The sequence below is a fragment of the Ptychodera flava genome, chromosome 17, assembly GCF_041260155.1.
Source record: "Ptychodera flava strain L36383 chromosome 17, AS_Pfla_20210202, whole genome shotgun sequence".
NCBI classification, from domain to species: domain Eukaryota; kingdom Metazoa; phylum Hemichordata; class Enteropneusta; family Ptychoderidae; genus Ptychodera; species Ptychodera flava.
The window spans coordinates 5,295,937-5,312,300 of NC_091944.1; the positions used below are offsets into that span (position 1 = coordinate 5,295,937).

A 16,364-nucleotide genomic window follows, 5' to 3' on the forward strand; every position below is an offset into this window, starting at 1 on the left:
TAAGTATCTTGAAATCTCTGGTGTCCAATTTGTAACCACACATTGTGTGTGAAAAATCAATTTTTGCATCAACTGACAGTTTTGAGTTTGGATCTGATAGTTCATCAACTGTAGCACTTGCAATTATGTGCAATTATGAAGTGAACGTCATTTTAAAAAATTAGAAGTAGCTTACTGTCTTTGTAAGGGAGAAATCTTGTACAACAATGTTACAACATAAGTTTGAAACTGAAAGAAATTAATGCCAGTGACAAACAAGAAATAGTTAGATTGAAGAACATGTTTGAAGACTGTACTTGGACTTGCTACTTAACTTTAAGGCTGAACAGATTCAGCTAGCTCCTGACCCAACGTCTTGGGACATTGATGAGCTAAAGAAAGTGATTGACCTGTTAAAATCAGCCAAACTAAAACTTCAGACAAAGCTTAATTTAACTATCAAAGAACGACCAAGGACAGAATAAAATATACAGAGAGTGTCATTACTAAATTGCATACATGAACTTGGAGCAAGACAGTACAGAGGTTAACGAGGTAGCGCATTCTGAAAGATGATGAAATACAAACAAATACAAAGATGAAGTCTGATACATGGTGATGAATCTGTTTTCTTGCATTGCTAACATGAATTATGTTATAGGCATCATATCAACAGTAATGAAAAGGCTTGTTGGTAAAAGCATCGGGTGACTGACAAGCAATGTCCTTATTAGCACCTTGCTTTTTGAAGCAAAACACGTGGCAGTTTTAAAGGCAACTGTCATCAATGAGTAATCCTGATAACTGCCTGTACCAAGATGATACAAGTCCAGAGATATTAGTACTAGAGATTTCAGCAGTAAAACTTCCCTAATGCACAAAATGTGGTGGTACAACATCTGATGCCCTGCATTCATTCGAACACATTCTTGATGACATGGGGGTTGTGGTAGCCAATGAAATTGACTCCAAAGTGATGAAAGTGGCCGAGCTGATGACACATCAATAAGAAACACTATATGTCTGATCAAGGACCAACATCTGATACTTTCAATAAGCAGATTGAACACTGAAAACCAAACTGCTGCAACCCCAGGCTGCAACAGTGACATCGAATTGGGACATGGTTCCTGATAGCAAAAAATCAGAACTGTTAACAATAAACTCTTTCTGCAAGGTACATGTGCTGTCAAACTTGAATAAACGTAATTGGAAATTAAAATTTCTCTATCTTTTGAATGGAAGCAAGATTTGCATCAACTACAGTACTATTAAATGACACATCAATTACCATGCATACATGAACTGGACATTGAAAATCTATGCAAATGTAAAAAAGCCACGCTACTGATTGGATGTGCCATGTTAAGTCCCTGAATCCCATAATTTTGCCATGTTTCAGACCATTGAATATTGCATATGATGTCAGTGAATATAAGGTGACTAAACTTGTGTCAAAAATAAACTGAAAAAATGTTCCATTTTTGTTGGAGAATGCGTTTGTTTCAAAATGTAATCCCTCTTTGCGTATGTCATGAAAATGCCCATCATGATTATTCAAATTTATCATACAGTCAACTTGATGCTGTATGAATTCAAAAACTCCTGCCCAGTGAATGCAAATGGCTGTGTCATCAGTAATCCCCCTATTGTGCGCCCACGGTCGTCCTGTAACTTCCCGTTTAAATCATGAACGGAAACTACCAAATAAGTTTCAGTTGTTGAGGTTTTTGTCATCACTCCATTGAGAAGAATGCACACCTGCGCAACAAAATTATGTAAACAGACTTAAAAGATTTTATTTGAACTTCTTTGCTTAAAACAGTAAAATTTACATAAAACACAAATCTGGCGATTTGGACTAGACCCTCCACCTTGAACTGCACTCACTTTCGTTATCTTTTTTTAAAAACAGTCCAAGGCAGGTACATGTACTGTACACTCATCTGGGCTTGCCAACAACTTCGACTAAAATACACTTAAACCTGGTCATTGACTTTTTAATGTCCCAGAATGAAAATATTTGAAATTTCTCAAGAAGAAAGAGACGTTCAGCCAGATATCAAATTTACAATCAACTTTGAAACAACAAGAGACAACATACCAAAGCAACGTACCACATGTACAAAGAGCAATACTATATGTATCGGAACTACCTCTACTTAAAAATATGCACACAATGTCGCTACAGATAAAGTCACTGATTTCTTTGAGGTGATTTACACCTTTCACAAAGCTATGTTTAGCAGAAACAGGTAGTGCTCGGCCAGCAAAGTGGGTATCAGGACGGTCACCCCCTGGACTTTTACACTGTGTTATGTCATATTTACCAGTTTAGGCTGGGGATAGCGTCAGGGTAAATGTGGTACATAGCCAGGGGGTAACTGACCTACAACCAGCATGTATGTATATATTGTTTAAAGCAATGTTTGCCTTAGGATAAATATGGTCACTTGTTTCACAATATAGAGGCAAAATGAATCTTCATAACGACACATTGCCTAAGCTTTACATGAGTGTATTACACGATAATCGTATTGTGTAATGTTTGTGAAAGGAAGAAATTGGTGCTCATTTGCAGAAAACATTTTTGCCCCTTGCAAATAATTGCCCATACACTGAACATTCAAAAGACCAGGAACCATGAAGAATTCTTACATTTGATCAAGTACACATACGGTATCAATGACTAAGTAAACAACATCCATACACAGCCGTGTTGCCTTTAGTACTTTTGGATCAAATCCTTAAAAAAATAAACATTTGTGCAGATATTCTTTAGTATGACCCAACTATAACTACAAATCTTTGGAGTGTGTGATCAATACAGTATGAACGTTCAATCATTTTAGAAATTATGAACTGATCAAATTGTCAACAAAAACCAGAATTCTGATAATATTCAGAAACACAGAGATCACAAGAACATATTAACAAATTTCTTGGACTACAATAATACTATTTTTTTCTCCTTTAAAATGGTGTAATGACTGTTGAGAACAGAAGATTTGGATAATGAATCACTTAATTAGTGGCAGTGCTTGAACCCTATGCGCACTCTACAAGAGCACTGGCACTTGGCACATTTCTGGCTTTGACTGGATTTGAATTGTTGATTTCCAGATAACTTTGTGAAATAAAGAGTATTTTCAACACTGAGACACCAATACTACACTGTTTTCAGGAGTCACATGGTTATGTTCAATGCCAGATACTTACGCTGGCCAGGATGAGTTACTCATAAAAAGCTGAGTCACTTACTCCAGCTGGTATGTGTATTACTGATATGCCGGCAGAATTGTGTGACATATCCTAATTTTTGGTCACAACACTTTGTCAGAGATACTGATTAACTGATAGAGTTATCTCGAAATTCAATAATCTCAATTCAATCAAAAAATGTGCTTGGCACCTGTGCTAAATATGCATTTTACAGACGTAAGATTTTTCCTGTTACCCCCCGGTAAACTGTAAATGATGAACATACCAACTCGTAACTAAACAACTTAAAAAGAGTTTATGAAGACCAAGGAATCATGGACACTTTCTGATAGGCACAAGTGCATCAATGATACATTCAACATCCAGTCATAGATAAATGTGATAAATGATAGATGTACTGCTGGAATTATTCAAACATCAAATAATGTTTAAATGCTAGCAAACAATGTTAAAATTCATGTGTGAGCCACTTCCCTTCATAACCTTGTAAACTAGAAGCATTTTAATGATATGGGGAATAAACCTTGTGACAGACAACTGGGTAAAGAGTTTCTCAGTTCCCTTTGTCAAAATTCATAAGTCAAGAACATTATACAGAGCTATACTACTATGCATGAATAAATTTGCAAGGTGGTTGGATTTCTTTTGTGCCAATAAGTACTGAAAAATACTGATTATTTGGTTGGTGCCTTGATGTTTGTCGCTGTGTCACTTTCTTAGACAATCAAGAAAATTAGAAGACATATCAGTCATATCCTAGAAGCACTGAACAAGTCAAGGTGACAAGTTAAGATGACATTTTAACACTTTTACCCAATTTCATGATTTTTGAATCAACAATCCCAAAGTACACTAGTATTAGTTCATAATAAAATTGAAGATTCACCCGATTCATTTGGACAAAAACCTATCGGTACCTATGATCAGCATGCGTTTAAGCAGAATATGTGATGTGTTTGAATATCATGCCACTCTGTCTCTAGAACAACACGGCATAACTGGATGTCTTTGAACAACCTCATCCCAAACAATGCTTTTGACTTTGTTAAAGCCCTAGTGTGTAAAACATTTGCATGACATTATTACATTAGTTTCAAAACACTGTAAGTTCTTTTCCATTACATGTGTACATTGAATGATTGAATACATTTGAACAACGACATAATGTTGAGGCTCACACCAAAAACATGGCCGAGCATGAAAAGCGTTTTGATAAATTTCTAAATAAATTTATGCTTGGTTGGTAAAAAATAAAATTAAACGTAATATGGTAAGGTGAACCCCAACAAATGATATAAAGTGAAAGTTTTTTGTTTATGACACTTCTGTCTGAAAATATTGTGATATTTAAGAATGAAAGCAAACACTGGTGGTCAAACTATGGGAAGACATGCCTACAGTTGTGAAGCTTTACTGCTTCAATGGTAAAAATGAAGTGGCGATAAGATTGGGTGCTATCTTGTGTGAAACATATGAATGAAAAAAAATTCTTACTACTAAAGCTATTGGATAAATCCAAGTTTGAGACCTACTTACACTAATGAAGCAATTTCCACACCTTTCCTGTGCTGTGAACATCACACATGCCATGGACAATCACAAAGACTACACGGAAAAAGCCATTCAGAGCTGTAGAATATAATTCCAATAGTAATAGTGGCATTGGTAAAAATTTGGCTCAATGAATCTTTGATATATTAAAATTTTCCACCTCTTTTGCTGTTCTTTGGCTGCACAGAATGAAAACAAAACGGCAGCCAGGTAAAGACTTAGTACACACAACCATCAAAATTGCACCATTGGATCAACAGTTCACTTGCTCTGTGATGAGATGATTATAATTGAATAAATTAAGTCATCCTTTGAAACTAATGCCATATTTAATTAAGTCTATGTAGAGGTGTGTTTCAATTTCTGTGAGGCCCTTGTAGGTTCACAGAGTTTGTAACACACAGCTAGGTTTGTAACACACAGCTAGGTTCTAGACTACCGGTAAAATTTGGCTCTACGAATTCAAATTTGGTCATCACTCATACAGGATTTGATGGACATGATTCTCTCAGCCTTTTATCATCAAAGGACAAAAAAGTCTTCTACGTCTAGCTTTTCAAAAATAATATCAATCATGTGATACATGTTGCTGCTGGTAAAAGCTTTTTGTACATATCTTTTCTTGCGGTAAATATCATGAAAAATTTATCCTCAAATGTGCTAGATAATGACAGATAAAATCTTTCTGTGCTGGTAAAAACATAAACCAGTTGACACATAGACGCTTTACAACACAATATCAACATCCATAATGCACGCAATTTACAACTTTGTTCACTTAAGTTGTGCGACTTTTCAGAGATCAAGGTTTGGAAAATGCTATGAATTCAACATTCACTGAGACAGCAAACAGCATGATAGTGAATGCGATCAAAGGTCTGAAACTTGTAATTGGGTTCCTTTGATCATAAAATGGCATTGGCAGCCAGTCTATTGCACTTTGAAATCACAAATGATCCCCCAGTGATCGCTTGGAAAACGTTTACATGACGCAAGTCTCTCTGTACCAATCAACTTGAACGTTAGTGGAGTGAGGTTCGGAGGATCGCAGCCTTGTCTGAGGAAAAGCCTGTCAAAACGACACCTGGGTTTGTTTTTGAACCTCCAGTCTAAGTTATCATTGGTGGAGAGATCCCAGGTGTACACGGCATCTGTGGGGCTTCCACACATCTGCCAAACATCATTGATACCTTCAGGCAGTCCACCAGTGTCAGTAATCTGAAACAGTCCACAAAATGTTCACTTTTTCTCTGTTCCATATTGTATAGTGTACGGACTCAATGGTGTTAAAATCAGAAAGGCAAAGTATTTGGAAAGATCTAGTACGTCCATGGTTACGTGGGCAATTTTCATGAATGAATAGACGAAAGTAAAATAAGAGTTTGAAAACTTGATTTACACAACAGGCTTCAAAATGAGTCAACACAGCAGCAGACCAGTATTATAAAAAAATCCAAGTCCACAAACTCCCTGATGTGTTTCTACACCAAGTAGATGTTCATCACACAGACATGTATTGGTAATGGGTAAAATGTTTGGATAGATAACATGTGCATGTTTTGTAGTGCTACTGACCTCCTTATCTCTGAGGTTTGTGTCACCACCAAAGATCACTGTACTCCTTGCATTGGCTTCTGACATCTCCTTCAAAACTTTGCTGAACTGACGCTTCCTCTCAGCAGCATGTTCTTTTGTGCTTTCCAGGTGGGACGTCATTAGCACCAGATTTATGTTTGAAAACTTTGCCTGTAACAACAAACATGCATAATGTGATTTTCTCAGCGTTGTAGACCAAGAGATTTTTGTAACTCCACAAACTGTTAATTTTTGTGATAATTTTTGATAATTTGTATGTGTAACAGTACAAGTTATATTTTACATGTTGTTCAGTGTTTCTGCTTTAGGGTTAGAGTTCATGGGTAAATAGTTTGGGAACCCCGGTACCATTCCTCCCATCTGCTAATACAACTGCTTTGACATACCAAGAGGAACTCCATTAATATGACTTGGGGAACCCTTGCAAAATTTACCAGGATAATGCCTTAGACAAAAACACTACAGCTGGATCAGTTGTCTTCCTATGCAACAAATACCAGTGATGACAATTTTGTGAATGAGTTTGTGAGCAAAATATGGAGAACCCTCATTTGAAGACATTAAATGATGTTGATTCCCTGTGGTTCCAGTCCAAGCAGATAATCTTTCGACCCTGATTACTGGTTCTCTTTATATACCGGTACATGATGAAGGTCACACATCCTATTGAAGAAAATATGTGCATGCTGTGTCCAGGGGTTATGGAATTAAGACTTACCTTGACTGTTAAAAGATTTCTCATCATCTGACTCGCTGGAAATCTTTGTATGCTATGGTCTAACAAGGTAACTCTACTTTTCTTGAGTAAGACTGATGTGAAATAACCCTGCGAGTTTCCAGGAATAGCGATGTACGTCGGTGAGCACATGGTCTCTATGTAAGCAAAGGTCTCAGGGATGACTTCTTGGAGATAAATGATGTCTGGTAAATGACTGAAAAAAAGGGAAAGTAAAGTTTGTTGTCACTTAGGATCAATGTCCATTAACCCTCTCCTGCCAAGTTCATATGTCACCATCAGGTCAAGTTGGTAATGTAGCATTGTAGCATAAACAGGTCCCATATGTTTCATTTTCACCAAAATGAGAGTATTTGAAGGCCCCCGAATACGTGATTATTAGTGACAAAACCTGCTACAACATACCATACTAAGTAGGTGAAATATACAATACAGATTGAGAAAAATACTGCATTTTGATGACTTGACACATATGGAGAAGTGATACTGCCTCGAAAGATTAGGGTTAATATGACTAGGAATACCAGCAAAGAGAAAATAAAATTGACTGCTCTATCTTTTTATGCATCATTTCAACATTTCCCTTAGTTAAAGGGACAAAAGCCATAACTTTCAATAATATTTTAATTACTTTCATTATTCTGTTGTCAAACATAATATCTTCTTATTCTTCTCTCTAAAGTATGTTACAGTACATGATGCACAGTATGTTCAATATACAATGTTACTGTTCACTCATGAATTCTTACTCAGATTGGAATTCAGTCATCAACAATAACATTTGAAATTACTTTCACTGAGAGGGTTGCATTGACAAGTTGAACTCCAGGCATTTCAAAATAACTTTGGAAATAGAATAGAAATTGTATTTTAAACGTAGAATGAATATACTGGAAAATACATCAAAGTACATGTAACAGCTTACAGAGCATTAAAAGCAAATCCTTTAGCATGGAACACCCAGTGTTCTACTTATGTACTCATCTCATTCAAGTCCTGCAACAATTCTTTGAAAACCATTCAATGTATATCCTATGAAACAATTTGCTTTCTGTTTAATCTCATCAGAAATATGCCTCATAGAATTGGAAAAAATGCTCATTATCAAACTGTAAGTAAGTCTCATTGGCACTGCCGAGATCAGACAACATTTTGTACCATTTTAATGTATCTGAAATTTATGATGAAGAAATGATGAATTAGCAAATAAAATCTCTATCTTACCTTTTAATGGTAGAACAGACTGCTTTTGTTCTCTCTGTGATGTTTCTCTCATCCAGACCATCAACATTCCATGTCAATAACTTCAACATTGTGGGATCCATCTCCGGTGTTTCAACTTCCGTGCTGGAACATCCATTGCCAACAAGGGCATAGTCAACTGCTACTCCTGATCTATGAAATATAAATTATTAAATAATGTTTTTTTCAGATTGGAATATAAGAGAGTGTCATTGATTGTACAGTGTAGGTGTGATACTCTGATACTCATTGTATAATACATTTGTCATCTTCGGGCACAGATAAGGTTTATTGATTTCCATTCATTTTGTTAGTGAAAATGAAATTACATGCAGGTTTATCTTGAATTATCTCATACCAGTATATTGATGGTGCAAATACAACGATCTGATTGGTCGAGATGCAAAAAGGACCATGGTATATTGGCGATATACCACGGCTGGCATACGCATAAACTCTCAGCTTGAGCAAAATTCCTGAACTGGTCAAAATCTCCTGGTATACCATTGCTGGGTGTACTTTATTTCTTACATATGCCACAGAAATCAATTCACACGTTGATTATTGAAACCTTATTATTGACTCATATTTATGTGCTCCTGGTTCCCTGAATGGTCTGAACAAATTAAATCCATGATAAAAAAACGTTGGTTATTTGCAGTGACTTGGAAGGTTATATCTGATTGGCAGATTGTCATTATTTATAGCAACATATGGAGTCTGTGATGAGTCCCGCTGATTGGCTGTTTTAAAGTGAGTTTCAGCTGACCAGTTGGCTAATAGTTTCCAAGATGATGCACATTATATTAGCCCCAACGACCAGATGAAAAAGTATGGAGACAAAAATTCTAAAGGGGGAAAAGTCCGCAAAAAATATTTTTTCCTAAGACCTGTTCGGCATAAAAGGGTGATAATAACATTGGTTCTAAATGTACGGACAGTATGTTCATCCTTCAAAAAGTTATGACTGCAAATATGGCTTGAGTAAAATTAGATTTCTATGTTTTTAAGACTACACAAATATCATTTTGCAAAAATAATAAGTGATAACTGCAAGCTGAAAAAGCAAATTCACTCCAGATTTGTTCACTTACTCATAGGTGACAACCATATCTGGAGAACTGCTCCTCGATGAACCTGACCCTGAAGGTGACATTGATGCTCTATCCAAGTCATCATCACCAGTGTTTCCGTGGTTACTTCCCTCTGACGGGTCACTACCATCAAAGTAGGAGTTCACAGCAGCCTTAGTTAAGGAAACAATATTAGTTTGTTCAAATTATTATTTCTAAGTAAATACAGAACAAGATTGGCCATGTTTGAAAAAATATGCCAATTAGCACAAATATGTCTGCACATTACATTGATTACATGGTGAATGCGCAACAGTACAAACTGGGACACTTACAAGTCTTATAAAAAGTGACATTATTATATAAAAGGAGGTTTATGGCATCGCTTTTCATAAGACAACTGCATGGAGCTTGGAGAGGTTGTTTCACATATGATTTACACTTATATAAAACATCAATTTGCTGGTGTTGGAAATAAAAGAAACGGAATGGGTAGATTACAATATTTTGGAATACATTGCACACTGTTACCATGGAGTTAAAAAACCTCCAAGTTATTGCATATGAAAGTTTAAACAAATCTGTGTAGGACAAGAAATTATATACGGTCAAAGTCACTTACAGTGAAATTTTGTCAATATCCAGTTGGAATTTCTTTGATCTTTTTAGCTCTCAAGACTCAATGGCAGACAATGTAAAACAATTTCAAATAACCTGTTAACTTTGATAAAATTCGCCGACGACATGGTGTTAGTTGCATGACTGAAAAATGAAGCTTCACTGTCTACCTACTTTTCTGAAATAGAACACTTATGTTGTTGGTTTGAAGATAATTTCCTCACATTGAATATCACTAAGACGAAAGAGTTGGTTTTTGGTAATTGTAAATCAAATGAAATGACACCCATTCGTATTGACAGTCAAGATGTAGAAATTGTGACATCGTTCAAGTATTTGGGCTCACACTTAGATAATCTCAGTTTCAGGTTAAACACCGATAACATCTACAAAAAAGCTCAGCAACGCATGTATCTTTTACGTAAACTTAAGAATTTCAATGTCAGCACCCATATACTAGTTTCGGTTTATCGTTGTTGTATCGAGAGTGTGCTAACTTTTAATATTATCTCTTGGTTTGGCCATCTCTCCGTCAGTGATAAAACGAGATTATCAAGACTTGTTAATATCTGCAACAAACTAGTTGGGGTACGATTCAATGACCTGGAAAAAATGTACACACAGGCTCTTCGGAGGAAAAGCTTGTTGATTTTGAATGACAAATCTCACCCATTACATAGTCATTTCCAATATTTACCTTCGGTCGCCGGTTATTGGTGCCTAGAGCAAAGAAAAATGTTTTTAAGAAATCGTTCATCCTGTCTGCTGTTGCCATTTTAAATAAGAACATGTCAAAACTAACGTCAGGAAGCAGAGCTTCCATTTTTAACAGAGGATTTTAGGATTGGCTTATGTGTAGTTTGTCGTTTTGTGTAACTGTTCTTTATGTAGTTGAAGTGTTTTGCTTTTTAACGCCTGGTGCCAAAGATAATTTTCCACTTAGATTGGACAATACAGTAAAGTATTATTATTGAAGTGTGTATTCAATCTCATTGATTGGGTTTTCCCCTTTACTGCCTAACATATTACATAAATCACATCCGGTATATATTGCCTTCCTGTCGCAATGTGAGAGTCGACCTATCAAGATTGTTAATCTGACCATGAGCTGCTGCACGTATCATCGCACTGACATGATATTATTTATTGATGAGTCAGCTGGCAAGATCATTGAGTGAGGTCATTTGCTGTCCCACATTGCCTAGTACTGCGATTCACAGCCGATCATTCCCTTGGGTCACATGGTTTTCGGCTTAGTCCTGAGTGTAAGATCAGACCCTTCACTCGCGCTCTTGACCTGTTGCATTTGATAGTACATAAATAATACGATACAAAAGGCGCACACACATAATATTATTATAAATACGTTTGACCCACGTTCGCAGTGCTGTATGTACGCACAAATGAAAACGAGCAACTGAACACCCAGTGAAAATAACGGACCATCAAATGTCTCGTTAAAATGCAGGATTCTGAGAAAGAATTCACTGAGCTCACTATTACGTAATTGTATCGTTTGTAAAAAGGTATAAATCCCATTCATATTGTGTAATACAATACGGTGCACGCTTGCCTCGAGTTGCCAGGCCTTTTCACGGAGATAGTATTCCGCCAGGCTGGTGTCTGTTCCAGTTACTGCCGCAAATTCTTCGCACAATGTTCTTTGCTCGGAATTAATGCATTCACTGACGGCCGCTGTAGCCATTGCATCGTATTGTTTAGCCTTGCCTTTCTACAGTTTCGCTTTAAAAACAAAACTTGTGACACTGAGAGCAACGTTCACCTAGCAAAATACTCGCACAGAACAACGTGGCTGACAGGTACATATGTTAATTTTCGGGGAAGCCCTCTGTCGGGTCAAATCGAGGCTGGAGCATGCGTACAGCGGAAGGGAATCCTTTGCATTTAGAACGTACATTCTGTTATATATATATATATATATATATATATATATATTATATATATATATATATATATATATATATATATTATATATATATATATATATATTATTGGTCATTTGCAATGATTTTAAAATAGAGTTTTACTTCTCATCATTATTGATGGAAATAAACATACGATTATACGATTACTTGTCATATTTTGATATAAATTCACGTTAATTTTAGACTTATCCGATGGTCTAGAAAAGCTCGAAGTAAGTGTTTTGAACAAACCTATGCACATATTGGCTATATCGAAACAATTATTTGTTATTCTGGTTCATCCGTTGCAGTGTACTATATCATGGGTTGCATGAGGGACCGTGATTCAACACCAGGTGAGATTTCAAATTTTCGTATCATCCTTGCTTATGAAAGCATGGATGTAAAAATATTTTTTACATCCATGATGAAAGCAAATCGCCGTCTTTATTTCTTTTTTCTCGGAATGGATTTATTGGAAGGGGGATACTGGGACTGCTTTTACATTACAATACAGTACATTGTACTAAGATGTTTTGAAGAAATCGAAATTTTGGAGGGAAAGTGAAAGATGTGCACAGAATTTTACCCGAACAGAGTCAATAGTTTGCTACCCCTGTAGCTGTATGAGGGTTTGGGAAGTGGTTTCGTCCTGACCCAATACGTCATCAATGTGGGGAAGCCCTCTATAGTTTGGTCATATCGAGGCGTGAGCATGCGTACTAGTGAGGGGGATCCTCGCCACGACTACATCCAATACAGAATCGCGTGGCTTTTGTACATATTTGTTGTTTCCAAGGCAGCGTTTCAGGCTCCGTTGTCAACGTTTATGCTCGACGAACCCGACAGATGTACAATGAGACGAAACAAACGATCGCAAGATAGAAATAGTTCGAGTGCCGGTCAGGAACAGTTATCAAGATCTAGTACCAGCTCGCCCAGCCAAGGAACAACACGTAGATTGAACGGGACTGAGAATGTTGGGGCATCAAGAACTCAGGTGAAAACATCGCGATCTCTTTTTATTCCTTTCTTCGAGAACTAGTATAATGGACCCCAAAATATGTTCAACTTTCCAAATGACACTTCGGTCGATGTTTTAGTGTTGATGCGTAAGTTAACCGAAATGACCTCTTCAAAAACCGGAGGGGGTCGGGGGGACGATCTCGCTACCCCTATCATTAGTGATCATCCGTACTTTGGACAAGAGTGCACCCGTAGACCATGGACCTACTACGAGGTTAGCTCTGCATGGCAGGGCTGTGTGTTACCGGCTATGTGGTGGGAGAAGCGAGAAAATTTACGAAAACTACATTGTCTGCTACATTATTCTCTGTAGGTGTCACAGAAATCCGGCTTTTGTTCAAGATGCATCAGTGTTGGCAAGTATGTGGTTTTGATAATGGTTCTTCCAGCTTTCCTGAACCAAGCATCATTATACAAAGAAGCAGAAGTACTCAGGCCTCCAGGTACAGAATCATGTGCTGTCACTAAACATACATGTCAGATTTAATTGCTTCTATTATTGGGGTTTCTGTAGAATTTGCCATTTCTGACAGACAATATGAATAAGTTGGTGTGCACAGATGATATGGCATATGCCATTGTAATACTCAAAAAGCAACCTTGCAACAAGATGTGGTACATGGTATGGAAGTACCACCAAGAATCGATCCGGAGAGGGGTTCTGTGTTTTGTGTACAGCAGGTACTGTATGATATGCTAACTTATATGTGGCTTGAATGTTGCTGATAGCCATGAAAGATCTCAGGTGGCTTAATTGGCCAACTGGTAGTATGAGGTTGATTCAATAAAATGTTACAATTAAAGTACAGAGATATTTGTCAAACACACCTTATTTGGTTGAAACAGATTGGAAAAAGCTTGGCAAAGGAAGGGCATACTGTGAAAGTCTACTGTTGACATATTATTTAACACTGGTACTTGGTACCTAATTTCAACAGGGAAGCTGTATGACATAGGCGGACAGAAACTTTACATGAATTGTGTCGGGAAAGGAGACCCAACAGGTGAGTTTTATTCCAATGAAAGAATTGGTAAATTTCACAACATTTTGGATCAGGGACTCACCACAAGATGAAACGTTATGCTCAAGTATCTATTTCAAACAAAATGCTGACACAATGAGAATTATGCTCATGGTTTGAACATGCGATCATAATGGTAATCACTTTAAAATTGTACTACATTTACGACACTTGTATAGATACCTATGACCAAATGTCCCATATAAAGAGTTGACAAAATGTGCCAAATAATTAAAACGGAGTGTCTATTGCTACATGCCTGGCAATAGCCAAGTTGGCGAAGTCTCTTGAATGGTCCTAAATGTGGACAAATATTTATTTTTGCATATTAATGAGACAACCATGATGTCAATTGTGAACAGCCCTATACCAGCTATTTAAAGTAAATCTTGTATCAAGGCTTTCTGACTGCTGATGGATGAAATGTGGCAAAAGTCATTTCTCTCTTATTTTATGGTATAAGTTATGTATACAACAGAAAATCTGCTGAGAAGTAGTTTCCTGGTATGGTGGTAGTACTGATAGTGATATGCAGAGTAAGTTTAGTGGACTTTTTGTAGGAAACAATCATTTTATGACCACAAGAAATTTACAAGCAGAAATAATTTCATTCATATTTGTTCGCCATCTACCCCTCTCAATAAGAATGGATGCTCCCACCCATCAGCAATAACAAGTATCATATCTGTTTGTCATCTACCCCTCTCAGTCATAATGGATGCTCCCACTGGTATGACCTCTGATGTGTGGATTCTTGTACAAGAACAACTGGCAAGACTTACAAAGGTGAGGACCAAATATGCTTGAACCATTTACCTCTTTTGTAATGTTTTCATAATTCTGTTCTGGTAAGGAATGTGTGTTGAAATCAAAATTATCAACCCTGCTAATAGAACAAGCTGTACCATTGTTTGCTTGATATGCATTGTTTAACTGTTCACAAATGAATTTTAGTCAGTTGAAAAAATCAGAATATGAGGCAAATATATTTATTATTCAACTTCAATAAATTTACTGTAGACAAATTTATACTCTATATGCAAAGTGCTGTATAGTCTGCTTCTGGGCAGTGTATAAAATTAAACGACCTTTCTCCTCTGACCAGTTCATTTAAATCTAATGAGACTGTTGTCCTGGCAACAAGTAAGATATGATAAATACTGGTAACCACAGTAGTTTTATTTAATGTATTTTCAAATTTGCAAAAATGTTACCTTAATTTCAATCATAGAATACAGCTAAATTCTCACAAAAGTGTAACTGCTCATTTTCTGAAATGAAAATGGATGGAAAGAAAAAATAAATTCATCTTAATTCATGTTTCAGTGTCTTTGAAACTCATTCAAATTTTGAAGGTGTAGGCTCCTTATAAAGACATGTAATGTTTTGATCTCAGGGAGTGAGGTGTTTTCATGAAATGAAACAGGATCACTGAGGTGTTACTGTATTTTGTTTTCCATTTAAAGTGACAAGTGTCTTAATATGATGGAAGTTCAATCTGATACAGAACACACACATGTATCTTCAATGCAGTAACTGATATTCACTGTATCCTAACTGTTCTGTATAGGTTTGTGTCTACGACAGAGCTGGTCTTGGATTCAGTGAAGTGCCCTCTAAGGTAATTATGTAAAAGGGAAATTCAACTCCCTCATAATAAAAGCAATGTTGACAGTGTTAAATTGTGTGTGAACAGCCACTTTGAGCCAGTATGAAAAAAGCAATATGATGCATTTTCCCTATCTTTGACCATTCTTTGTACAATCAGGAGTGTACATGAAACACATAATGATGACTTATAGTACGAATCCATCATATACTGTGTAATACATACTTTATGTTCACTTGGAATTTGTTTTCGCTATATTTGCTGTACCCTTTTTGCCACTAAAATAAAATCCAAGTGACATTTTTTATTTTCTACCGTATACTTTGCATGTGAAAATAAGATCACAGTGAAACATTGAAAATCTGTTTTCAGCTAAAATAAATTCCAGTGAAAATAAATTAGTCCACAGTACTTTCTCAGAGAAGAGTTTCTCACCTACAAGTCAGCAAAAGCAAACAAATAACAAATCAATATGTGATCCCCTCCTTTTTAAACAGAAAATTAGCATCAAGCCAATTATGGGCAATAAAAGGAACAAGAAATGGAAAGGCACTATCGTTCACTGGTCAGAAATTTCCATCTTCATTGTAAAGTTTTCCGTAGCCTTTCTCTCATCCTGAGTGCTCTTTTCTATTTTTCATGATACTTTATATTTTTTCTGTTCACTGTGGCCACAAAGTCAAGAAGTAGATAAACAATCATCTCATTGCAAGACTTTCAGTGTTTATCTTATTCACCTTGTTCTATCACTCAATTATATTTTTC

General features: G+C 36.4%; 2 protein-coding genes across 3 annotated transcripts in view; one reads left to right on the plus strand and one right to left on the minus strand.

Moving 5' to 3' along the window:
* Positions 1 to 1,753: 1,753 nt before the first annotated feature.
* Positions 1,754 to 11,868, minus strand: LOC139115228 (tyrosyl-DNA phosphodiesterase 2-like). The gene is made up of 6 exons (XM_070677186.1): positions 11,591 to 11,868; positions 9,421 to 9,572; positions 8,309 to 8,479; positions 7,067 to 7,280; positions 6,328 to 6,498; positions 1,754 to 5,970 (listed from the first exon to the last, which is right to left on the minus strand). Exons 1-6 carry the CDS (start codon positions 11,720 to 11,722, stop codon positions 5,683 to 5,685), a joined length of 1,128 nt encoding a protein of 375 aa, XP_070533287.1. The 5' UTR covers positions 11,723 to 11,868; the 3' UTR covers positions 1,754 to 5,682.
* A 781-nt stretch (positions 11,869 to 12,649) lies between these two features.
* The window catches only part of LOC139115229 (uncharacterized), a 211,995-nt gene continuing 208,280 nt past the window's right edge, over positions 12,650 to 16,364 (plus strand). Inside the window, exons 1-5 of one of the 2 annotated variants that reach the window (XM_070677187.1) lie at positions 12,650 to 12,942; positions 13,282 to 13,411; positions 13,907 to 13,972; positions 14,700 to 14,776; positions 15,561 to 15,611. In XM_070677187.1, coding sequence (XP_070533288.1) covers positions 12,658 to 12,942; positions 13,282 to 13,411; positions 13,907 to 13,972; positions 14,700 to 14,776; positions 15,561 to 15,611 — 609 coding nt within the window. In that variant the 5' untranslated portion in view covers positions 12,650 to 12,657. The remainder of the gene's footprint in view (positions 12,943 to 13,281; positions 13,412 to 13,906; positions 13,973 to 14,699; positions 14,777 to 15,560; positions 15,612 to 16,364) is intronic. The other variant, XM_070677188.1, reaches the window with a different exon arrangement.

Coding starts and splice junctions, on each gene's coding strand:
- LOC139115228 (XM_070677186.1), bottom strand. CDS start 11,722: ATGGCTACAGCGGCCGTCAGTGAATGCATTAATTCCGAGCAAAGAACA. Junction 8,480..9,420: donor GATATGGTTGTCACCTATGA/GTAAGTGAACAA, acceptor TATATTTCATAG/ATCAGGAGTAGCAGTTGACT. Junction 7,281..8,308: donor GTCTGTTCTACCATTAAAAG/GTAAGATAGAGA, acceptor CCTTTTTTTCAG/TCATTTACCAGACATCATTT.